The sequence below is a fragment of the Ylistrum balloti genome, unplaced genomic scaffold (genome assembly GCF_031769215.1).
Source record: "Ylistrum balloti isolate Yb309-2 unplaced genomic scaffold, AGI_CSIRO_Ybal_v1 Utg371310, whole genome shotgun sequence".
Classification (NCBI taxonomy): domain Eukaryota; kingdom Metazoa; phylum Mollusca; class Bivalvia; order Pectinida; family Pectinidae; genus Ylistrum; species Ylistrum balloti.
This window is the reverse complement of record NW_026782700.1, coordinates 71,914-99,555: the sequence shown is the minus strand read 5'-3', so window position 1 is coordinate 99,555 and position 27,642 is coordinate 71,914. Positions and strand designations below refer to the sequence as shown.

Here is a 27,642-nt window from a genome sequence, read left to right as displayed (position 1 = left end):
AGTCAGTAATCCTCCATAATTTGGCTATTAAAAACAGCTGGAAACAATACTGCATTACAGACGTGCAAAATGTATCTTCCAGTGAAAGATAATTTATGAATATATTTATCTATATTTATCTGATGATATATCAATAATTTGAAATGTCATGTGCATGTACACAAATGTCCATGAGTGTTCAGCTGCTTGCGTCATTCTGTCACCGAAACATTACATAAGCATACGTAAGTAGCTGACCTACTTTCTGTCTTGACCGCTCTGGGCATGTTGGAGTTGTCGTTCCTAGCCGAAATCTTCTCCAGAAGGTAAAAATCCGCAGAGCCCACCCAAAATGGCGAGAAGGTTAGCGATTTTGACATTTTCTATTGATGTGTTTGTATCTTTACACAAACAAAATTTCTCTTTTGTTTATTCATATTCTTTGTTTGTTTCTTTCCAGGCAAATGGCTTTTGTCTTTCTTCATATTTTAACATGATGGCGGAGAAAATATGATATGAATGCAGGGGACTAGTTCATCATCTTCCGAGTTTTTTTGTCTGAAAACGTCAGATTTTGGGATTGTCCTGTCTATCCCATTGTCTGATGTCGTTGTTTTTAGTTAACTGTAGGCGATACAGTAAAAACATCAAAATATTGAGTTATCATTGAAAGGTGTTCTTGAAATATTAGAAATTTGGCTGCCAATATTGCTGACTACTTAAAAAAAGTTTGAAAATTGATCGAGAACAATGAGAGAGTATAAAGTAGTCGTTTTGGGGAGTGGTGGGGTTGGTAAAAGTGCACTGACAGTCAAGTTTGTTTCGGGAACATTTATGGAGAAATATGACCCCACGATTGAAGACTTTTACAGGAAAGAAATTGAAGTGGATTCTGCTCCTTCAGTTTTGGAAATCCTTGACACTGCTGGAACTGAACAGTTCGCATCAATGAGGGATTTGTATATAAAGAACGGACAAGGATTCGTTATTGTGTACAGTATAACAAGCTTACAAACTTTCCAAGATATCAAATCCATGAAAGAACAAATTATGCGTGTAAAAGGGATTGAAAATATTCCAATGATATTAGTGGGAAATAAAGCCGACTTGGAACACCAAAGGGAGGTACCGTCAAAGGAAGGTGCAACATTAGCTCAAATATGGGGATGTCCCTTCTTAGAAACTTCGGCCAAAAATACTCAAAATGTCAATGAAGTTTTCATAGAAATTGTACGGGAGATGAACACTAGTCCAGTCAAGGAAAGCAACGGATGCTGCTGTATAGTTTGAAAGCAGGTAGCTATGTAATGTATATTTGTATTGGTTAAATTTTTATGTGTGTGTATGTACTGTTAAACCATTGTCTGCAACATGCAAGGAGTTCTCATTACTATATCATCATTGGCGATCTATAAAAGTTTATAAAGAAAAAATACAATATACAAATAGGAATAATATAGAATGTAGTCCTATATTGGGGAGTTGATTGACATGACATGACATATATAAGACTTCAGAATTGAAGGTTATTTAACTTTTGATTGTATTTTAAAACTACTGAACATTTCCTAAGCAGGATTACAGGGTCATATGAAAGAGGTTTGACAGTTAATCTTTTAATTGTCATTTTCACAAACAGTGATCTTTATCCTTGACATGGTGAATGTTCCTGAATATACCAATTTTAAAAAAATATTACTCTAGATCATAATTACAGTGCTTTTACCAATACTGTCATATTGCGAAAAAAAATGTCATAAATATGTTGGAGTTTGTGGTCTCCCATACATAAATTATGGTTCTTAATTTCTTCATGATCGATGACCAAAGACAACCAGGGCATTAGTTCTCTCCTTTCTCTTAAAAAAATTTTATTTACAGATATTTGGTCTGTAAAGAGGTATAATTTTTTGGGAGACAGAAGAGGAGCTGTAACTCAATTTCTCTCTGTTTACATTTATATCAGTAATATATTTGTACATAATGATTATAAAGTTTTGTACGCATTATGCAGGCTACATACACATCCTACTACATGCCGTATATATACATACACACAGGCTGCTGTTGACTGGTGATTGGCTAATTGTATGTTGACAAGGATATACAAGACTTCCCACTTAGGCCATGTCAAGTTTTGCATGATTTAAACATCTTTATGTTTTTATTGTAGACTTTTTATTTAACTTGTAATTCAGTTATTTATATCTACATAAACTATATTTCACAGAAAAGATAGTTTGTATAGCTAAAGGGAAATAACGTTCTATGTATTGGTCCCATCCCTCTTCTCTAGTCAATCCACCATATACTTGACGTTCCTTCTGTGGTTATTGGCTTGTAACATATACATTTATCAGATACTTTTACTCCACTACGATGCGCTCAGTTTTCTGTACATATTTATATCTACAGTGATCACTCATGATATGATTTGCAATGTCATTACATGTTAGATGAATACATATATATATCAGTTTGAGTAACTTCAAAAAAATCCAGAAAGATCTTAAATGATATATATTATGTATTAAACTTTTCAATAGTAATTGATTATGATAAATATAGAGTTCAAAAAGCTACATGCTCTGATGTTAAGATTGATAAACTAATAAAGTACAAAAAACAAGGACTGCACATTAAATATGAAGGAAATTACTCTCAAAATGTATATATATATATACAGTAGCTTAGTTTAGTTTCAATGTTTTAATAGCTATTGCTGTTTTATAAGTATACAAGTAGGAAGTAAATTTTGTATGACCAATTCATATAAGAAAACATTGTGTCCATGTGTAAGGAAGTACCTTTGATCATACTCTCATAAAAAAATTAATGAAATTAGGACTCGGTTTATATATATAAAGTGTATATGTGCTTGGTTTTGCTTGGATGGGAGGATGTAAAAAATATGAACTGGGTTCAAAACATCCATATTACACAATGGTCAGTGTTAAGTCTGTTTAAGTCCTTCCTATGATTTAAAAGTTGATAATTTACTACTGGTATGATCACATTTTAATATGTATAATGATGCACACAGAAACACACCCTTTCAAACATCACATTCTAAGTCCCTGTGATATTATAAGGTATTTCCACTGGAGAAGTATGTAATGAAATCACAAATACCAGATTGTACATATAGTCTGGTGTTTTCTAGTACACCTGAGTTATACTGTACAGAGACCTGTCCTCAGTGTTCCTGGAGGCCTTGACCTTACCAGTATAAGTCTGTCTGATGTCATGCATATAGGAATTTCATATTCATGTGCTGTGTATGTACCACATTATACCAAAAAAGTGTGCTTGCTCCTATAAAACATACATCTATCTTTTCCAGAAAAGATCGGATACACTTAACTTTTCTGCTAACCCAATAGTCAGCACTTTTAATCTTAACCTTGCAGTATTTTTGTAAGATTTTTCATGTGTTTCCAGAGCACCATTTCCAAAATTTTAAATAGTTCAGTCACAAAAAGATATAATGGGTTCTTAATATTTTAGTGAGTTCCACAGGTAGATGATGAGTCCCATAAATCACACACTTGTCTTCAGTATTCTGTATATCAGTGATATGGCTGAAAGGAAATGTTCAAATTAAAATTGTGATTTCATCTACCAAAGTGTCATGTTTGAACACATTGCTCGTAGCTACTCTTTCCTGATTTTATTAAGTGCAGCACTTTCGCTGGCTTTGGTATGTTTGTAATTAGAAAAGTACGTTGCACTTATCAGGTTAATTACAGTACCGTTTAGATATTATGATATTACTGGTATAATCCCGACTTCATGGGTCCACCATGTGGATATTCAGTGATATAATCCCAAGCTCACAACATAACAGTTCACTGTCAAAAGTTGTTTGACATAGAATGTATTTAAATGCATATCAATATCTGAAACAAATACCTGGATTAAGGAAGTCTAACATTGTTATTATTAGGTCCCTACACACGTCTATTTAGTTGGACATCTGAATAGCACTGTCCCTGTTTTATAAATGGTGAGAGATGACTGATTTTGTCAATATTATTTCTGTTTTTTTTTCTTCCTTATGTTTTACCTTGCAATGCTGCTACCAGTTTTTGGTCTGAGTAGTCACTAATCAGTACTGATCATACATGCCCAAGCAGATATCAAGGGTGTCATCCTGTTTGTCCCAAAACTGAAAAATCAGGTAAAAATATTTTTTTGGACAAACAGGATTTTGTATGTATAAGTCTGTAATGGCTAAGAAAACAAACCAGCAATTAATCTTAGTTTTATTTAAAATACAGGTAAATTTAGCACTACATACCACTATAATATAATGTACATTTTATATAATTATACAATTATACTCTCAACAAAATTTAACTTGGAAGGATGTGATATAGTGTACATTTTATGTTCAACTATACAGTTCAGGACATAACTATAGAAATAAATGAAACCGATAAATTAACACAATTCAAAATAAAACAAAATCAGTCCACGTTCAACAGGTATGTGGTTCTGTCTCTGTAATTGATGTAGTTGATGTTGTTGTTTCGTAGGAGAGTTTTCGGTTGGATAAGACGGTCATTTAGCATTCTGTAGCAACGTCTCTTTGGCACAGGCAGTCCTCAAGCAGCATGTTGTAGGCGGTTAATGTAATTGGTAGCTTGAATGTCTTTCAATCCTCTGAGGAATATGAAAATGCTTGGATGTGCATGTGGGATCTTTTTCTTGAGTTTGCTATGCCATCCTTCCAAGTTGTTTGTGGTCCTGTGTCCAACGTTGTTACAGTGGTTCCAAACTTGTCGGCCTCCTTCTATCCATCGGGTGGTAATGTAGTCAGTGATTGTATCTACGGGTAGGTCGAAGTCTTCAAGGTCCTCCAAGGCGTTGAACCAGCAGTCCTCGATGTGATGTGGTGGTAGTGGAAGAACAGCGACTCAGCAAATATTTTAACAAAATCATTTGTTTCTAATATCCTATTTAAATTATTTTATTTAATTCATATTAATTATTCATACATGCATATATATTAGTTAACGTTATAATAATATTTGTATTTGATTTTTTCAAAATGTTTCAAATAGCTTTACGGTTTACCTGTGTAAGTTTACCGGTATAAAATTTTGGACAAATTTTTCACCTGTTAAAACAACACACACAGGTATCTTAAATGTTATAACAACACACTGCCCTATTTGTGTACATAATGTTTTTGGGACAAACAGGACATAGATTTTTTCAGTTTTGGGATAAACAGGATTAAACCATATCAAGATATTAGTATTTGCTGCTCTGCTTGACATTCAGCTGTTTGCAGAAAATAAAGTTTTGGCAAAAGCTTATGTCTGGGTTGGACTTTGAATGTCACACTATCATGTCCATGTTATGTCAGCACACCCAATGCATTGTATTCCTTTCCTGGTCCAATCGTCCATGTATACTGTTTTCATATTTTGACACAGTAAGATGATACAATGACTTGGCTTATATAACATGACAATATTATAATCCACATAGTTAATGGTAGAGAATTGCTTGATGTACAGAGGAAACATATCCTTAAATTGTGACATCCATGCATATCACTCAAGTATAAGACTTTAAGATATGTCATCAATTTGGTAAGATATGTGAAGACAACAACATACTGCTAAAGTCAGAACAGCATAATTATATGATACAGGACGATGGAGTGAGGATTTATCACAAATTATTTTCATTGCCTGAGCTTCACGTAACAATTCGATTTAACTGTTCTATCACTTTGAAGAAGGAAATTGTGATACCGAAATGATGTCAGATCTGTGATTACATTCATAAACCAATACACTTGTACTGGTACTTTAATTTTGTAAACTCTAGTCTTTTTGACACTTTCAATTTCTTTGCTGAGGTCAATTCCAGTTATTACAACTTGTATTTATTACTTCATCTAAATGCCATGATTTTAATCCTCTACGATTCAAACAGAACTTGTAAAGTCAGTAGTCAATTTTGCAGAAAGTAATTTTAGGAAGATTTACGATCATAAATTCATTATACAGTAATATTGTTTAATTTTTTTTTTCATGACTGTTAAATTATGTATTGTTTACACCAATAGAATCATAAGAAATTTTGTATTAACATATGTTCAGGACCAGATCGATAGGACTACTGTCGCAGTGTGTATGTACTTCTCAATTATGTAAGATACGGCCATACTAGACAATTAATTGAATTTCAGAATAAATGTTTTAAGATGTCACCAATCTGAATTCATTAATTAAAGGCATGATAATACCATCACTGAATTTAAAACAGAATTGGATTAAACATATATTAAAAACATGGAATGATTGTATGTGTTCATTGATATATAAAGTATTATAAATGACAGATTTAGAGTTCTTTGAAAGAGATGAAATTCCTTCAATCATTCTACTGTTATTACAATATATGACAGCTCCGATGATCTCATATGGTGTTAGTCATTTAGACTAACTGTGATAGTTTCAGATTTAATATTTCATGTTGTAACTGTATCATATTTGTCCCTAATAATCCTGATGTATCTCATTTTTTGTAAAATAGTAACAACAAAAATGTACATCTACTGTAAGTGGTTCTTTGCCCAGTTTTTCCTTTTCTAATATATGTAACTCTTCATAAGAGAAGAAAAAACAGGAGATAAAGGACCCTCCCATTTTTAGCCCAGCATCATCAGATGGTGTGCTATTCAAATCACTCTGCGTCTGTGGTTGGTCCATAAACAGTTTTCGTTATCGCTATTTCTTCAGAAGTAGTGGATGGATCTTTCGTAAATTTTATATATAGGTTCCCCTTGGTCCCTAGTTGTGCCCGTTTGTTGATGGTACTGATCAGAAAACACAAAATGGCCCACAAGTGGCCATCTTGGATTTGACTTTAAAAGTTTGTTATCGTTATTTCTTGAAATGCACTATATATATCATTCTCAAATTTTTATGTTTAGGGCCCTCATGGTCCTTAGTTGTGCTTGTTTAAATATGGGACTGATCAGAAAAACAAAATGGCTGACTGGCAGCCATCTCGAATTTCGCCTAGTAAAGATTGTTATCCCTATTTCTCAAGAAGTACTCAATGGATATCTCTCAAATTTTGTACGATTTGATGATGAGATGATTTTGGGACTGATCAGAAGAAACAAAATGGCTTCTAGACGGCCATTTTGGATTTGGCAGTTAAAGATTATAATTGCATTTTCTGCAAAGGAATGTTCAAATGTCTTATCATTGAGAGCAAAAAAGAGAAAAGAAAAGAAGGGAAAAGATCCATCTTTTAAAGAGCAAATATCAACCAATGGTTGGTGCCAAGATCCCCATGGGATCTGTTGTTTTCTAGAAAAGGATACATGTACTTTGTTTTCCTTATTTATGCAGGCAAGTTCAAATCTCAGCACAGGTCTTCAGAGATGACTGTATGTTGCCCAGTAAAATCAGGGTTTTGTTTTGTTACAAGTTCTGAGATGATATGCTACCTTTATGTTGGTGCTTGAAAGCAATCTTTTTCTGCCCTGATACTTTTTTCAGTGTCTGTTGAACTTTTTACATGCTGATGGTGTTAAGAAACATTCAAGAGAGAAAAACTTTCTATGAAATTGTTTTTAGTTACTTATTTATTAAAACAAATTATACATGCAGCTCATAATGTACCCTTGTATGTATCTGTAACAGATTATTCCAGCAAAATCAATCTCAATTAAGGTCTCTTCTTCATCAATTTTTTTTTTCTTTCAAATTTCTTTTGATTACCAAAAATTATTTTTGAATTTCCATTTAGCTTAACAAGGGTATTAACTTAGACCTTCGTTTGCAAACAGATACCTTTGAGCTACACTTGAACATAGTATTTTTGATAGTCTAACTGAATTATTCAGATATTTATAAAAAAGATGTCTTATTGATATACATTCATGTGAATCCCTTAACTTAAGGAAATGAAAACTTTGATGTTACTTTCTGGTCTCTGAAACAGGGAGTGATGGCAATTGCAAATAGGGTTATTAGTCCACCTAGGGGAATTCACAACATCTTAAGGATGTTTGAACGTTTCTACAAAAGGATATTATCATGATATGCTAATTCTTGTAATCAGTTGAAATAATTGAATTTTCATCTTGACTGAAATTAGATCAATTTTTGCACACAGGAATATGCATAATTCAATATGCCGTTTATGTGTACGCTGCAGAACTATGAAAACGACATGATTTCCCGGTAATGAGGTCTGCATGGAACACCCAGACGGAACAAATTTCATTTCTATTCGCTAGAGGACAATTTATCTTTTTCTATCAATTTCCACAGGAAATTTTCTGACAGTAAGGCGACACTGGCTGGTGCTTAGAACAAAACAAGGAATTAAGCAAAAACACAATTGCAAACTTGCATTCACTCACCAAGTATTTCATACAGTTCTAGAAATCTTTAGGTACTTCTTTTTTGTACTCTGGTACTTTGACTTTGAAAACTTTAAGAGAAAAAAAAGAGAGGAAAAAGGAATATATACACCATTATATATCTATTGATTATGAAGCATCCATATTTAGACAAGGTTGTCCAGACCAGATAGGTGGGTTGCCATGACTACTATGTCCAGGTGATGATATCGGAACTTAAAACCATCTAGCCCAATCATTGTGAATGTCAATGTCTTCAAGGCTGTAGGGAAAATGTAAAAAGAAAACTTGAAACAAAAAGACAAGCAGTACAAAGTTTTGTTCATGACATAACTACCAGGAAACAATATAATAACTTCCCTTCCATATATGTTTGTGATGACACACATATGATATGACCTAGCACTAGAAGCAGAGTTGTAATTGGCTGATGCCATAACTTTATAGCATCCTATGCATTGTGATGTTAACATCAGAAGCTAAAGAGAGGAAATTTCCCTCATTTAAATTGTGTTAAACTATAACATAATGCTGTCTTCTTGAATGTATCTTTGAATTATTGTGTAATAACTAGAATCTGTGATTTCATTTCATACGAAATTTCTGAAACAATCTTTTATTTTATTTTCTGATTCTGATACTCAGTTCATCAATCTCCTATGAATGGGAACTTGTATAAATTCAGAATTTGATTTGACCCCTAGAGGTCGAGGGACAGGGCCCCTGATGAGGAGGTGCTGAAATTAGATTTAAAACCCTACTCCTCCTATCTTGAATTTCATAAAGCTTGGGCATGATTCATCAGTTAGGGTAGGCAATTATTTCCTAAAATTCAGAAATTCGAGTCGACCCCTAAGGACTTGGGGGCAGGGCCCCAAATGGGAAAATAAAACTCTTCTCCTTTTAATGCTTGAATCAATTTCAACCAAATTTGGTCCGCATAGTGGGGGATAGTGGGGAATCATTTCCTAAATTCAGAAAGTTGATTCAACCCCTAGGGACTTTTGGACGGAGCTCCAAAAGGGGAAGTTAGGCAATATTATGCTTAAGAATGCTATTCTTTCTTAATGCGTTAATGAATATCAACCAAATTTGGCCTGAAGCATCAGTGACAGTGGAAAATCATTTCCTAAATTCAGAAACTTGATTTGACACCTAGGGACGTTGGGGAAAGCAGGGCCAAAAATGGGAAAGTTAGTTAATATTTTGCTTATAAATGCTACTCTTTCTTGATGTTTAAATGGATTTTCATCATTGAGATTGGATAAACAGTTCCTAAATTAAGAGATTTTATTCAAAATTTAGGGACTAGAGGGGGCCCCAATAGGGGAAGTTAGACAAGATTTTGCTTCAAAATGCTACTCTTTATTAATGTTTGAATGGATTTCAACCAAATTTAGTCTAAAGCATCATGGAGAGTGGAGGATCATTTTTTGAAAACAGAAAGTTGATTTGACCCTTAGCTAATAGGAATGACCTTGATCACAGGGATCAAATGTGTAAAAATCTTAAAGTGGCTTCTCTTCAAAAGGAAAAGGATGATGATATTAGGCCTGTAGCATGCTAGGATGAAGATAACAAATTTATTGATATGAATGACATTGACTCACTTTCAAGGTCACAGGTATCAAATGTGTTCAAATGTTTAAATGACTTCTATTCAATAACTAAAAGGACCAGGATGCTAATATTTGACCAGCCTTCAAGGTCACAGGGGTCAAATGTGGTTAGATGCTTAAGTAACTTCTTCTCAAGGGTCGTGATATTGGGCCTGTAGCTTGCTTTTCAACAATCAATATGTCCAGAGTAATGGCAATTGTGTAGTATATGTATAAAGAATATGATTTCAAGTTTACAGAAAATGTCTTAATGAACCAACAATGTCTTCTATGTAAGCTGTAGAGTAGTTGAGCCTGATACTTTATTGACTATGTTCCTGCAATCTGTATGGAAATCTATTTGTAGGTACTGTATAGTAGTTTAATTTCACGGGGCTAATATTTCCTTGATGTCCTGGGTTGGGCAAATTCACCGATACAGGGATATTAACTAACATTTACCAAGATTTTGATTCACTGTACAAACATTAGCTGGGTATTAATTTTGTACTATCTTTAATGACCCTGAATAAAGCAAAATTGAAACATCTGCAAATATTACCGACTATACACCAGTAATATCCATCATTATATATTTCCAAGTAAAAATCATTGTACAGTATATGTCCTGGGTCATTCTTTTTAAGTACAGTGTACACATAATACTAGGTATATATGTACTAAGGACTGAAAGCTTTTAGACTGATGAATGTATTGTATTGATCCACAAAATCAGGTAGATGTAGTTATAGAAATGTTTGGAAGCAATATAAGTTGATGAACAAAACAGTTCCCACTTTGTGCATTTTGTCGATACAGTGGCTGTAGTCTCAGAGGGCCCGTTTATCTTATACTGGAATCTACAGACTTTGTGGCATAGTAAAATGGGTGAAGGGTTGTCAACTTATAGAGCTTTTATGTACCTCACCAATATGGATGATATAGATGATAAATATCTCAGATCAATGCTGAATTGGATTGAGATGTTATGTTAGTACATGTTTATCAGGTACTGTAGAAGATTGGTGAAAATGTGTAGATCATCATGGCTTAAGGTTATAATCACATGTACTATAGGATACTGTTCTGTGTGAAATAAGGGTTGTCTAGATTCAAAACTTTCAGACTAGTACACATGAACTGAAGCAGTAGACTTTTAATGTCAGATGAATTTCAGCTCGTAGAATTGAACATCGATTGTAATTCAGACTAGTTGTAGACTTGTTTGTCAATTGTATTGCACACCAGTAGCAGCCTTGATTTTCGATTGTATTTTAGACCAGTGGTACACTGGTTGTCAGTTGTATTTCAGACCAGTGGCACACTGGTTGTCAGTTGTATTTCAGACCAGTGGTACACTGGTTGTCAGTTGTATTTCAGACCAGTGGTATACTTGGTTGTCAGTTGTATTTTAGACCAGTGGCACACTGGTTGTCAGTTGTATTTTAGACCAGTGGTAGACTTGGTTGCCAGTTGTATTTCAGACCAGTGGTACACTGGTTGTCAGTTGTATTTTAGACCAGTGGCACACTGGTTGTCAGTTGTATTTTATACACCAGTGGTAGACTTGGTTGTCAGTCGTATTTCAGACCAGTGGTACACTGGTTGTCAGTTGTATTTCAGACCAGTGGTACACTGGTTGTCAGTTGTATTTCAGACCAGTGGTACTCTTAAATGTCAACTGTATTTCAGACCATGCAGTTGTAAATATGAATTTTGGCTGTACATGTAATTCATATCAGTTGTTGATTTGAATGTCAACTGAAATCCAATGGAACTGAATAGACCTGTGTGTAATTGACCTTGGGCTGATGATCATGATATTTTTGAAGACTTAAAACTTGTAATTTCCATTTCTGTATTTATATTGATATGTGGAGGGCAATGTTAGTCTCAGATCCTGATGATATCATACACTGATAGTGTAATAAATCAATCACTCGGGCCAGGGTTATATGATCACGTTATGTTAGCTGCCTCGGGGAATTTCCCTCTCTCAGTCCATCACAAACATATTACTTGTATCAGTTATTAATAATGATGTACACTGGGGCGTAGAGTAAAGTCTGGCACAGTGGAAAACTAATTAAACTGATGTTGTAATAACCATATTAACCAACATTTCTCCTAAAAATTTGTGTTATTGTCACAACTTTATAATGAAAATCTGTGTATTTATTCTGATTTTAACAGACATTTTTGCAAATTATGTAATAAATTTCCTTTTACCACAAGGTTACCCATATGTTTATTAAATGGTGATACACTGTAATATAAACAGTCAATGTATACGAAGGTAGGTTTCACTTTGAAACAGTTTTGAATGTTTGTAAATGAATATAGGTAAGACCTGTGTAGATTTGTCTTATTAGTTTAAGAGAGCATCAATATCACTGAAGTAGGCTTTGACCTCAAAGGTCACATAACTTCATTTCTTAATCAAAATATGCTTCTTCACTAAACCCAAAAAAGGGGATGGGGCTAGCTTTCACGGTTGTCTATGCAGACTAGATTCATCGTTGTATCATTTTAGGCTAAAATATGGCATGATGAAAATTGTGGCAAAAACCTTTGAAAGAAATGTCATTTTCTATTTTATAGAAAACTGTTAGTCCAGTGGTTATTATTACAATATGCTTAGTCCAGTGATATGTTCTTGTCACCACACTTAGAAAGTGTATTGACACTCTTTTGACTTCAGCTTGTTGTTGTCATTTAATATATCAAAAAGTGGCAGTGTTTTAGACAAGTGTGGCAATGAATATAAATAAATAATTGTGTGAGGTTATGTCAGCACTTTTACCGTGTTAATTGAAAATCCCATTAAAAAGCTAAAAAGACCTTGGAGAATAAAGAACAAACTAAATTGGCCTGATTATAAGATCTCAGTAGCTTGTTTTTTGGGAATGGAAAATTTCATTTTTTTGCAAATATGTATTGGGTCATGATTAGCCAGGCATGCTGGGTCAGCATTGGGATTGTATGTCCAGCAAGACTTACTTGTGCCTGGCTTATGGGCTTGGCCACTGTGATGGAAAGGTTGGAATAATATCTGTCTGCATTTACATAAATGTATATATGTGTATCGATCATACAATATCTGTATTGATAATTATCTTGGCTAGATATAGATTTTCAATGTCCGACTTATTTTCTGAGTTGATAATTGTATAGTGTCTGGACAGTTATGATTATTAAGTTTCATAATTTTTTTCCAGGGGTTCAGTCAATTCAAATGTCTGACTTATTGTGTATATCCAGGGTTGCCACAAAATACTATCTTACAATTACATAAGGGAGTATTGAAGCCTTTTCCAGGGACTCTGTGTAGCCAAATATTGGCCCCATTCTCAATTGGATTTATATCATGATATAGCCAAATTCCCAAAATATGTAGTTCATTCCTGAAAATTTCCTTCCCAGTTGATCATTTTTTTCCCATCATGAGATAAAAATGCTTATTCCCAAATGAGTGGAAAAAAGCTCTGGTGTTGCATGTCTGACCTCAGACAGGTTATGCTGATCATAGCCTTAAGCGATATGACTTATGGAGATCTATCAGCAAAGGTTTCTTATACATGTATTGAATGACCTCGCTCAACTTACAGCTTAATAACTGGTAAATGATTAACATTTGAGCATAAGTCTTTGGTCAGTTGTGCAAAATGGTTCATATATGAGTATAAATTATGTGTTTTCATTAATTGACAATCATCAGTTAATAGTATTGGACAATATTGGTTTTAATTTAGGCATTTGATATCCAGAGATAAAAACATCTTTTGCACCAATTCAGAATCAAAATATATTTGAATAAAAAGACATATAGAGATTGAAGGAATATTTGAAATGATGATTAACTCTCATGATATGACAACTAAGAGGCTGAAATAGCTCATTAGGAAGAGTATGGTACTTATGAGTAACATTAAATAACCTAACACAAGGTGATTTTTTTTTAGATATATTAGCTTTCTTTACATGAAAAGTCAAGTAATGCCTTTAAAATATATAAAGCCTTGATGGGTATGGATGTACACTGTGCATTAGTATGTTGCAAGTAAATGCTGTCTTTACATTACATGTGTTTTAGTTCGAAACTTTGTCAGGTGACAAAAAGCAGTGGTCCCAAAGTTTCCTTAAATGAATGGCTTTTCACATAGTTTAGTACATGTACAGATATTGTTCCTTCCTCTAAAGGTTTCCCCCAACAGCACAGGTGGAAAGTTAAGTCAAAGCAACAGATGACATTGTGCTATGAGCCCCTGAAACCATACTTGATATCCTTTGTTATGCTAGCCTTGTGTTCATGTCAACACACTTTATCATATTAATTGACATTACTATCACACCTTGTCCCTGTGCATGTATGTACTACCTGTGCCAAGGTATAACACATTCTTTTTCAGGTGATGTCATATCACAATGACCTCATTATGAGCAGTTTGTTGACTTTTCCCACCACAGTGATTTGTCGTTGGTATATATATAACAGTGATGAAATATTGTGTCATAATCTGTACGATTGACCTGGGAATCATTATCATATTTATAGATGCTTTTGTTTAACATAAATTTCCACTACATTTTGATAATTTTCAATTGATTTGTAAATGACAGTTATCTTGCTGTGTAGGTGTGTGTATAGCACATGTATAGTGTATAGATAGGTATATTTTTGTACAAACATCACACCATGTGAAACAAATTTATCAATATACATGTTACTATATATTGACCTTTATGACTTTGTAACATTAAGGTAAACATTTATTTAGGTAGTTTTTTTATTTTTAACTGCAATTAGTTGTATGATTATAATGACACCATATATATTCTATACAAAAATAGGAATGATGTACGTAGTTACAAACACGAAGAGACAGAACAGATATTTATAGCCTAACTGTAAGACTAATATAGATATACCTAGATACAGAGGAACTAGATTGATCCAGACACTTGTCAGGCATCGTCTGATATTGCTGCACTGCATATGCAACCAATATGAAATGATTTCGTGGTCAAATATACACCTTATATGTAAAAGGTAAATCTTGAAATTATTTTACTTTAAAACCATTGATTTTTATAGGGGATCTGTTTTTATTGATTACATTGTTATCCATAAAAAAAGGCCCCCCCAAAAAACAAGGTTTTGAAAAAATCACAAAAATTGAACCCCTTGAAAGTATGATTTTACACAGTATAAAAACCTGTTTGTAGAGGCCACATCTATGTGATGGTCACTTGTTTTAGATTAATGTCATAGTCAGTTCATAGCGACTACCTCTATATATAGGCCATCTTTCTATCAAATCCACTGTTCTCTGTTTTGGTACAGATTTGGCTGCACTGTTTTGTGTGAAGTAAATTACACCATGCCTGTCCATGGATCATTGTTCTTTTATACAGATGTACCCAAACCTAGTGACATTTTACTGGAATCCTCGGTGGGAAAGGGAATCTAATACAGCTCTGTACATCTCCTGATTAATTAGGTAGCCATTGTCACTAAAGATGATGTATGGATTATTTTTATACATGTATGCATAGTATTGACACCTCCCTAATTGTCATAAACATCAACAGAATGAACCTGAGACCATTGTATGTATTTATCTGCCTTTTTATCGAAAGGGTCTGTAACTTATAGTGCTGTAAGATCGAGTCATAGACTATCATGAGTCATAGTCAAAGATTTTTGTCCAGTTGTAATTATGAAACTGGTATACATCCTTCATTTTAGACTGTGTCACGATGACAAATAAGGGTTTTTAAATACAAGATAAAAATTACAAAGCAGAAACTACTGCTGATTGTGTTCATTCAGAATCTGATATTGTAAACATCTGTGTTTTACTTGACAGCATTGTACTCTATAGTTTTGACATCAGTATTTATGTGACCCTGGTAACTTGATAGATAACTCTTTCTTTGTCAAAGTTTGTTTTGTTATGTTGAGTTTCATAAGTTGAAATAAATTATTTTGGTCATAATTTGTATAAATATTGTACTGACCATGGAATGTGAATAATAATGTGTACTGTAAACTTGGTACAGTTGTCAGGATATCAGACACAAAAGTCCTGAATTAGTATATTGTTCTCTTGTTCTTATTAAAGAACATAACATTCTTTTACCCCGATTGGTGAAGATTTACACAGTGTTGAGTCGATGAAATAAAAAGACACTTACTCTTGTAGAACATCTGGTCTTATTACCAACCTCTGGTAATATGATGATATTATAATATACCACAACCCCCTGCCCCCCACTACCCACCAAAAAAAGAAAAATTTTCAATGAATATAATGTCATTTAGCATTTAATGCAAAAAATTTCAGTAGACCTTATTTATGTGGATCCAGAATATTGTATGGTGATATTTCAAGCCAGAAGTAATGTTAGAAAAAACGATGGATAAAATGAGAAACAAAAGGAGGTGATATGTTTATAGGCACTTGTAACTGTGTACTAGAAAGAGAAAACACAGATTTGAAGTTGTATATTTTGTAATGTAGTATCCTGTGTTATAATTAACGTCAAGATATACAAGTAACACTATAGCTTATAAGAGTGGTGGGTCGCTGACAGTCACTCAGTGCATCTTGTCCTCTATATCAAATCCACAAATATTTGGGCATGTACAGAAAATTTTCTCATGGGTAAAAATATGATGATGATGACGACGACGACGACAACGACATCATCATCATCATCATCATCATCATTAACAGTGAAGTAGAAGGAAGAGGATGTTAGTTGACGTAGTATAGAAACTAGAAAGTACTATATCATTAATTTGTAATCAGTTTGAAATGTCACAACACAAAAGGAGTATATTAATTGACAGTTTTCAGGTCAGTTTAGCATGCACAGAAAAAAAATCAATATCTCAATATTGATTTTCTGTTTCAACCTGCTTATATCAGATATTTTCAACACTGGATTTTTAGCCCACCATTATCAGATGGTGGGGTATTCAAATCGCCCTGCTGTCCGTGGTCCATCCTTCCGTCAGTAAACAATTCTTGTTACCGCTATTTCTGGAAAAGCACTGGAAGGATCTTTCTCAAATTTCATATGCAGGTTCCCCTTGCTCCCTAGTTGTGCATTGTACCTTTTTTGAACTGATTCGCATTCAAGATGGCCGACAGGTGGCCATCTTGGATTTTGGAAGTAAAAGTTTGTTACCGCTATTTCTGGAAAAGTACTATATGGGTCTTTCTCAAATTTCATATGCAGGTTCCCCTTGGTCCCTAGTTGTGCATTGTACCTTTTTTGGACTGATTCGAATTCAAGATGGCCGACAGGTGGCCATCTTGGATTTTGGATGTAAAAGTTTGTTACCGCTATTTCTTGGAAAGTACTGGGTGGATCTTTCTCAAATTTCATATGCAGGTTCCCCTTGGTCCCTAATTGTGCATTGTACCTTTTTTGGACTGATTCGAATTCAAGATGGCTGACAGGCAGCCATCTTGGATTTTGGAAGTAAAAGTTTGTTACTGCTATTTCTTGGAAAGTACTTGATGGATCTTTCTCAAATTTCATATGCAGGTTCCCTTTGGTTCAAAGTTGTGCATTATATCTTTTTGGACTGATCCGAAATCAAGATGGCTGACAGGCAGCCATCTTGGATTTTGAGAGTAAAATCTTGTTACTGCTATATCTGAGGAAGTACTGGATGGATCCTTCTGATATTTCATAGATATTGGTTTCCCTTGGTCCCTAGTTGTGCATTGTACCTTTTTTGGACTGATTTGAAATCAAGGTGGCCCACAGGCAGCCATCTTGGATGTCGACAGTAATACAGCACAAGCATATTGTCCATTATCCACCTGTAACTGACTACTATCTAATAATACTTTGGGATCTTTTTCAAATGATATTTGCTAATAGGTGCTTAATAAAAATATCTTGTGCCATCATTGAGTACATTCAATGAAGACCAGTTCATGAACATTTACAACACCTGTAACAAACAAAATCTTCAAGAACTGAAAACAGATCCTCAAATGGTGGGCGCCAAGATCTCTCTGGGATCTCTTGTTAATGTAGAATAAAATTATATTTTTGTTAGATACATAAATATTCATTGTAAGAATTTCAGTGTAGCATATACAAATGTTATAACTGAATTTTAAAAAGAGAAAAAAAAGATAGATTAAATAGAGAGAATATCTAATATCTAGTCATAACCCTTCAAAATCAAGGTTGGTAAGATTTTTGACGGTTCATCAGAAAAAGTTCTGTAATCCATTCTTTTTTACAGTTACCACAAAGTCTCAGGTGACCTATTTGCAATCCCCTTTTGTCCGGCATTGTGCATCGTAAACTTTTAACATTTTCGACTTCTGGAAAACTCCTGAACCAATTTCAATGAAATTTTACAAAAACCTTCCATAGCTAAAGGGGCACCAAAATTGTAAATTGTATGGTCCTCAACCCCCAAGGGCCTGAGAGGCAGTGCCAAAGAGTGTTAAATTGATAGAAACTTCAAAAGTCTTCTTGTCAAATCCTAGGTATGGTAGAATCAAGTACTCTTCATGGATGGAAGGCTTTCAGATGTTTTACCAAAATTGTAAATTTCATGACTCCAGGGTCTCACATTTCCCCTTAAGGAGGTGGTAAAATTTACTATAGTTTATATAAGAAAATTACATTTTTGAACATCATTTGTTTATATTCTATTTGAAATAGTTCAGACCTGCTTAGAATTTATTAGATGACAGTTTAATGAAATTAACATTTTGACATTGGCTGACCCATGGACTGATGAGCAGGGTCGAAAATGGGTCAAATTGACTAAAATTTTAAAGATAATCTACAGTTCCTGGATGGAAGATTTTAAAAAGGGAAATTCAAATTTGAAAATTTCTTTTAATTCAAACTTGGTTAGAAGCCTTAGCATGGGACAGCAGTTAATGTATACACAGTTTACATTGACATTATGTTTACAACATAGTCAAAGTTATATTGTTTTTTTAAACAAAAATCATTTCTATGGCATATTACAAAAAGCATTGTTATTCAGTTGACTGTTAAGGCCCATGGATCTCTTGTAATTTTGAAATTTTTAAAAGCTGGTTCATTGTAATGAATAATCAGGTAAATCATGTATTTTGCACTATATAAGAATGTTGTGATATGGCCAATATCAGATTGTATTGACAATCCTCAGAACAGTCAATACTGCCTCTCCCTTGTGAGCTACTTAGACTGTACACTTTTATAATTAACCCTTCTAGATACTCTACTTTCGTACTTTTTCTCATCATTTGAAAGACAGAAACATCATAAAATAAGGAATTGTATCAGGAGATGTTTTTTGTTGAGCGTCTTTTATATCATACTTAGACAAGAGAATGTTGTGTTCACAAGGTAGAGACATATGCTTACTTTAACTACTTCATCACAGCACTCTTTTTCACATGGGAAATGTTTCATGGTGTGTCAAATTTTTGCATTAGAAAGTTTTTATTTAAATGGATTTTTGAAAAAAGATTTCTTTGATATGGGGGAAGATAAGAGACTTGACCTGTATATATATGTTACATATATATTTATATGTAAATGTTTATCAGTTGTAAAGTAGTGTAGATCTGGAAAATTCTTTTTAACGACCATATATATACAGAATGTATACGTCTCAGGAAATGGGTGTGAATGCTTTTAAATGATAGCAATCTGGAAGGAAAATCAATTTTGTTGTTCATAAGGGGCTGTTTATTTTAAACAATAGAATACCAGATCAATAGGATTTCAAATTTTTTTCTAGTACCATATGTATCAATGTCTGGGCCAGATCTGCATTTTCTGTACCACAGTTGCAATGCATGCAGGTATTATTGTACAGTAATATGGTAGATCATATTAGAGTTTTGAAAGCACAGGTAATTCAATCTAGATATTATGTTTGTATCACCAATCACCATTGTTTCAAGTTTTCTACCTTTGCAACTTATTTAGGGATTTATATGTCAGGTGTGACAAATAGAAGATGTGGTATTGTAAATGTTGTGTTCAAGGAGCTTTCAAATAAAAAAAAGATTACACAGTGCTTTGAAAAGCCGAATTAGTTGGTAATAAATTTATATATCACAGGTATTTAATATAGATTTCCCAATATATTTATCTTTTTGTACATTTAAAATGTGTTGGAATCAAAATATACACTTGTAAATCAGGTTTCCATTAAATGTAAAGATAAATCGGCATAATTTCTTTTGAACTTTTGTAGAATGAAGGTACGTATAAAATGAAAAATATTAACAGAAATATTGAAGTTTGTTGAGTTAACTGACAACATATATTTCAAAGTTTCAAACGACAAAAAAAAAAAGAATGGATTTATTACAGTATAGTATAATAGCCTTGTTTTTAACTGTACTGAACAACATTAAATATAGGGAAGGGGGCTTATTACAGGATAGTATAATAGCCTTGTTTTTAACTGTACTGAACAACATTAAATATGGGGAAGCGGGCTTATTACAGGATAGTATAATAGCCTTGTTTTTAACTGTACTGAACAACATTAAATATGGGGAAGGGGGCTTATTACAGGATAGTATAATAGCCTTGTTTTTAACAGTACTGAACAACATTAAATATGGGGAAGGGGGCTTATTACAGGATAGTATAATAGCCTTGTTTTTAACAGTACTGAACAACATTAAATATGGGGAAGGGGGCTTATTACAGGATAGTATAATAGCCTTGTTTTTAACTGTACTGAACAACATTAAATATGGGGAAGGGGGCTTATTACAGGATAGTATAATAGCACTTGTTTGTAACTGAAATGAATAGCATTAGATATGGGAAAGGGGGCTTATTACAGGACAATATAATTGTGCTTGTTTGTAACTGATCTGAACAGCATTAAATATGGAGGAGGGATATGGGAGAGGGGGCTTATTACAGGACAATATAATAGCACTAGTTTGTAATTTAATATGGCTCGGTTTATTACAGGAGATTAAAATTGTATGTGTGTGTAATTAATCGAAACAGTAAAGAAATTGATGGCCTGATTACCATGTGAACACAACCTTAATGCTTGTTAAATATGGTATACAATTTTAGATGATTGAAAAATATTTATTTCTAAAGTGTTCAAGTAGGGACCATTACTCCTTTCCCCTACTATTTTATCTACACAAACGTGTGAATCTAAGGGAATGAAGTGGAAGCAGGAATCTTTATGTGTCAGGTTTCATGTTCTCCCTAATTGTCAGTTTGTTCTGTTACATTAGATAATAATATAAAGTGACCTTGTAATGCTATCATTAGTAACTTGTACACTTGTGAATGTCTTTGACCGAATTGTTATGTTATTGTTCTGTGATAAGTCCATCCTCTTATTTTAATTGAGAATTAAGGTGTTAGCACTGTGGACTTACTGGAGGGTAATTTTACAGTAATATCATCAATTTTCGTAGAGTTTTATTTTCATTGATATTTGAATAGCTAGTACTCTTGATCCACAACTCCCTGATTCCATGAAATAGACATAGGAAGATTGATTTGGCTATATTTATCCACAAAAAAGTGTTTACGAAACATTACTTTCATGAAAAACTATGAAAATTGCATCCCTTAAAAGTATATTCTGTAAAATAAGATTTTTTTGTTGAGCTGAATGTTTATGGTTTAGAAAAGGGAAAAAAAATGAAAGTAATGATTCATAGTTTATGAGATCCATACAATGTAGGATGCTTTCATGTTGCTCTTCTGTCAATTTGTATTGGCTTGTAATGTCTGGACCACATATTTTTGACTTTTTGAGTTTCCAAGGACTTTTCTGTTTCTAAAATGTCAAAGATTAACTGAAAAATACTTAGACAGTTTTATAACCTTTGTTGAAATTGTTTTTCGTTGTTTAAGATGCTTGTCCTGTTGTGGGATTTTAGTGGTGAGAGTATACATATTGTTTAAGGATCCAGAGTGACGTACATGTTGAGAGGATAATTAGGTCTTTGTTGTGGTAGACTAGTAATGCGTTACTAACACAGATATCTAATAGTATATATGTAAACAAGATATTCCTGAACACAGATCTGATGTACCAATTAAACCTTTCACTTATGTACAGGTTGTATTTGTGATTATATTGTGTAATAAACATTGATTCTGACTTTAAATACATTCGTTAAGATTGCCCACTGGTTTTTTCTTTAGTCGCTATATTTCACAAAATGCCTCTCTGTTAGTCTATCTCTACCGTTTTACCAAAACACACTGTCTGCAATAAGACAATTTTACTGGAGAGGTCACCAATAAGTTTTACCTACAAATGTATGAAGACTTGACAAATGGTGTGGACATGACCCAAATTCTTAAAAAGAAAACAAAGTGCTAAGAGGATAGAGTATCACTTATTAAATTCATCCCTTCATTGTGTTATTGTTGTAACGTCTATAGCATTCAGCTTATTGTTGTTATACCTTGTAATAATGAATGGATCTGACTAACAAATGACAGGTTAACCTGGTACGTTGTGAACCATAGAGTGTCAGAGAAGACAGGTTAACTTGAGTGATACAATGTGCCCCACAGGGTATCAGATTAGACAGGTTAACTAGAGTGATACATTGTTCCCAACATAGTGTCGGATTAGACAGGTTAACTTGTCTGATACATTTTGCCTCACAGGGTGTCAGATTAGACAGGTTAACTGGACTGATACATTTTGCCCCACAGGGTGTTGGATTAGACAGGTTAACTTGTCTGATACAATGTGCCCCACAGAGGGTCAGATTAGACAAGTTAACTTGTCTGATACAATGTGCCCCACAGGGTATCAGATTAGACAGGTTAACTAGAGTGATACATTGTTCCCAACATAGTGTCGGATTAGACAGGTTAACTTGTCTGATACATTTTGCCTCACAGGGTGTCAGATTAGACAGGTTAACTGGACTGATACATTTTGCCCCACAGGGTGTTGGATTAGACAGGTTAACTTGAGCGATACATAATGTCCCACAGATGTCAGATTGGACAGGTTAGCTTGTCTGATACAATGTGCCCCACAGGGTGTCAGATTAGACAGGTTAACTTGTCTGATACAATGTGCCCCACAGAGTGTCAGATTAGACAGGTTAACTTGTCTGATACAATGTGGTGCACATGGTGTTGGATTAGACAGGTTAACTTGTATGGTAAATTTTGTCCTTCATTGTATCAGATCGGATTGGTCATTACTCATATAACATCTGCCATTCAATGAATTCACATGAGTAATGCTGTTGGTTAAAAAATCAGATTCACAAATGAAGTTGGAAGTACATGTTTAAATACATGATGAATATTCTTGGACATATAGTATTCATCATTGTTGAAATGTTACATTCTAATAGTTGCTTTCTTTTCTGTGTTTCAGAGGCTGTCTAAGCTCTTCAAAAGTATCACATGACAGGGAATGTAGCAGGGGACATCACTCTGCAGTACTACAGGCATGTTAAGAAATCTACACTGTCAGCACACTTCAGAAGGGGACATAACTCTTGATGCCACCACTAACGTTGACAGCAATTTACTGTGCTGCAGAGAAAAAAATAACTATGGACGACTTCATAAAACCATAGATATTACCATGAATTTTTCACTGCTGACCTGAAATCAAAACTCCTTGTTTTATAGTCATTGTCAAAGATAGAGTTAATGAAATAAGATTGACAAAGGAGACAACTTTAATTGTCTGGAGTTACTGTTTGACAAGGAATGTTTCAAATAAGACATACCTTACATTCACTTTAAATATAGTGATAGCTATTCAGGATTTTATAGATCTGAGAGATGATGAGCCAGTTTTAAACACAGTTCTTATTTTATAATCCGATATATTTAAGTCTGTATGTGCACCGACAATGTATATATACAGAATATTATAATTGTATTCTTTGTTATTGAGTAGGTAAATTATTTAGTAACTTGTAAATAAACTTAATATCACAATTGGAGGTTTGATAAATTGGTACATATGTTAACAAATATTAAAATCAGGATTATCTAGGAAAATAAATAAAATAAACAGAATTTAGTGTGTAACAGTGAATGCCTAAATGGAAATCATACATTATGTTAATGTTCAAGAACTGTCAGCCCAGAATTGACCTCACTGAAAGAAAACCAGGCTTTGTTTCAGTTATTGATGTCAAGAAAAACATTAAAAAACATAATGATGATATAACTTGGAATATGTGGGTAATGTAATGAAATAGAAGTATTTGGTGGACATTTTTCCTGAGCGAGTTATTACTAACACTAGTGGATAGTGTTTTTATTGAGCCAGAGAAAATCGTTAAGTGTGGCCATGTTATGAGGACTATCTTTGGTGTGACAAGACAAGTCTCTGTTCTACATCTTAGAACCTATATTAATGGAATATTTGATTTCACATTCATTAACTATAAGTATAGAACTCCATTAACATTAAGAATAAATGTGAATATGATATATGAAAGAGATATGACAAAAGGTTTGTTAACTTCTAATTGCTTTTCGGAGAAAAATAGGACAATGTTTTGAAATGACATGTGTTTGGAATCGTAAAATTTCCCTATTTTTTTTTTTAACTTTTGAAGTTTCTAGATGTCAATCAAGAAGCAGTTGTAAGCTTTGGGCAAGCATTTATTTCGATTGTTTTTTTCATCCAGTTTAATCGCACCATGTCGTTAGTTTAAATATTGACAGAAAATTGCAAATTGTATCTTATTTAGATGTTTCTCAGAAACTGTATTCCAAAGAAATGCCATTTCTATGAAAACAAACAGTTCTATGATTGAGTATAAAGTGTGCTCAAAGTGTAAGAGGACTTATAAGAAATCCTCTGGTTGATCACACTCCTTTTTTCTATCATATAGAATTGTAAGTTCAGAAAGGTGACATGTTCATTAATGAACAACTGTTCAATATTCCTTTGTTTTGTACTCTCCTCTAAGGGTCATTGACAAATTTGTATTGATATTTTAGGAAAGGGGTTGTTAAAACAGAGGTGCGAGATCTGTCCTGATTCATGTCTGGGTAATATATAGGATAATGCTGTAGAACAGGGACTTGTATATGTAAGATCTGTGCTGATTCGTGTCTGGGTTATATATAGGATAATGCTGTAGAACAGGGACTTGTATATGTAAGATCTGTCCTGATTTGTGTCTGGGTTATATTTAGGATAGTGCTGTAGAACAGGGACTTGTATATGTAAGATCTGTCCTGATTCGTGTCTGGGTTATATATAGGATAATACTGTAGAACAGGGACTTGTCAGTGATGTTGTTACTTGATATGGATGTTTGAATTATTTCTGTATAAATCAGTGTGTTAACATTTTTCTATCAAAGGTTGTCTCTTATAAGAGAGAGAAACAAGTCACTGTAAATAGGCGACTGATGCTGAGCCTACTTAAAAAAGTGCATACAAATTCCATATTTTTATTTTCTCTTGAATCTTGCTCCATCATTACAGTCAGTACATCATCATAAACATTCTGCCAAAATCCACACCATGGACCAAAACACTGTGACCTTAATATTTTCCTAACAATTTCACTTATGACTCACAATTATATACAAAATGTATATATTGACAGTATGAAGATTGCCATGGTAACCTGAAATGACTTTCATGGGTCCCTGAATGGATATTGGAGGTTAACCACACCAGACCAAATGTTTTCTTTTTCATTGAGCCTAAAGATTAATTGCAGTAGTACATTGTGTAACCTTCAAATGTATTAAAAGTTGTTATACCTTTAAAGGGTGGTGACAGCGACCTAAAAACTTGTGCAAATGTAAATTCACACTTCATGAAGTCTATTATGTGTAATTGGTATATTGTATTGCTTTCAAGGGATTTTACTACCATGATCACAAAGCTGTATATTTTGTGTGATTGGTATAGCTTTCAAGCTTTTCAACTACTATGATCACAAAGCTTTTTATTTCTCAGCCACCATGATCACACAATTGTATTTTTGCGTAATTGGCATTGCTATTTGGAGACCAATGTAAATCTTTAATTTTCCCCAAAAATAAGTGAAATTTTCACTGTTATTTCATGATTAATTATCTTTTCATTGTCAAAATGTAATAATTACAATTTATCCAAATATTCTGTCTTGACTAAGAATGAATAGCTGTAAGTTCTTAATGCTGAAGAAGATTCTTTGTGCATCATAACATCTCATACAGTGTGTGTGTGTAAAAGATGTTGTAACCACAAGTGCTGATGTGTTGGATGTTTTCGGCCTATACATGTGTAACATTAATTGTTTCAATTAAATATTGTATAGTATTTTTTTAGAAGCTGATTAATTTGGGTTGAAAGATAGGAATCAATTTTGAAAAGTATATTTCAAATCCAGAATCAATAAACGTTTACACCGTCATACTTTACATAGCAATTAGATATAACTGATTTTCAGAAGGAATTTCTTTACAGTGAAACCATCATTTTATGAATTTTATTATGTGAAAATTTTACAACTATATTGGATCATCTTTAATATTTTTCATGATATTAAGCATATACTAATATTTCATTTTAATTGTGTGGTCTTTTTGACCCGGAAGCTTCTGAAAAGTTATGCAGTATTCATGTTTCATATCAATACTCGGCCATGTTTAAGAATATCAATACATGCAACAAAAATGTATTTGATGTGATATTAAGTTCAGCCACTTTCAAAATAAAATTAAGAGTTGTTCAATTGCTATTTGTGCAGCAAACTTTGCTTGTGCTATTTCGTGGCAATTTTGTGCAAATCTGTGTAATAATAAGAAGTATCTGCTTGAACACAATTCACCCTGTCCAGTGCTGCTGATGGTTCATCATGCTGTTTTTCTTTATTTGGTGAATATTGACTTGTGCAATTGTTGTGCACATATACAGTTGTTATCAGAAGCGGCCTATCTGTGGCTATTTAGTAACATATGTTGTAATCTATACAAGTTTGTGTATTCTGCAGGTCGGATCACTGACACTGATCAGTACTATTGCTATTGTCAGGGTTTTTACTTTCAAGACTAGAAGAGTTAATCCCCTTACATGTTAAATTTAGCATGATTATCTCCCTTAGGAGAAATATTAAGTGTACTAAAAATTATTAGCGAAGAATTCTCCTCAATGTATACCTAATATTTTTATGTAAATTTTTAATCAAGAACTATTGTATACTTTGAAAATAAAGATAAGTTTTTTCATATATACCTTGGGCTTGTTCTGGATGATTTGCATTAAGATAAACTATTTTATTTACATATATGGCAATACAAAAAGTAAGAGGTCAAAGTAACTACCATGTCTCTTATGTTGAATTGAAAAATTAAACCAGGTAATATGATCCACATACATACTTAGGATGTGTCAACAGTTATTTTCCCTTTTTCTTTCTTATTCTTTTTTTTTTTTTTTACTTTCAATGCTATATAACTTCTTACAAGAAAAAACATGGGTTATTTTAATATTGAAAGTAAGGCAATTTTTAAATCAAATGATTTGATATGGCAGACTTTAAGCTAGGAAAACAAATACATAGCTTCAATGAGTACACTAGATGAGTAGGATCTAGAACCATCACATCTTTGTTGTATGACATTATTAAGTTTTAGATCTCTGAATATAACTTCAGGTTTTTAAATCTACTTCCCTAAAAAG

At 33.4% G+C, this 27,642-nt stretch overlaps 1 protein-coding gene across 1 annotated transcript; it reads left to right on the top strand.

Moving 5' to 3' along the window:
* The first annotated feature begins 316 nt into the window (after positions 1-316).
* Positions 317-27,192, top strand: LOC132561949 (ras-related protein Rap-2c-like). Its single transcript, XM_060226668.1, has 3 exons — positions 317-342; positions 440-1,275; positions 23,369-27,192. Exon 2 carries the CDS (start codon positions 730-732, stop codon positions 1,267-1,269), a length of 540 nt encoding a protein of 179 aa, XP_060082651.1. The 5' UTR covers positions 317-342; positions 440-729; the 3' UTR covers positions 1,270-1,275; positions 23,369-27,192.
* Positions 27,193-27,642: the final 450 nt, after the last annotated feature.

Bases quoted from the DNA above. Each gene is read 5' to 3' on its own strand.
- LOC132561949 (XM_060226668.1), top strand. From the start codon at position 730: ATGAGAGAGTATAAAGTAGTCGTTTTGGGGAGTGGTGGGGTTGGTAAA.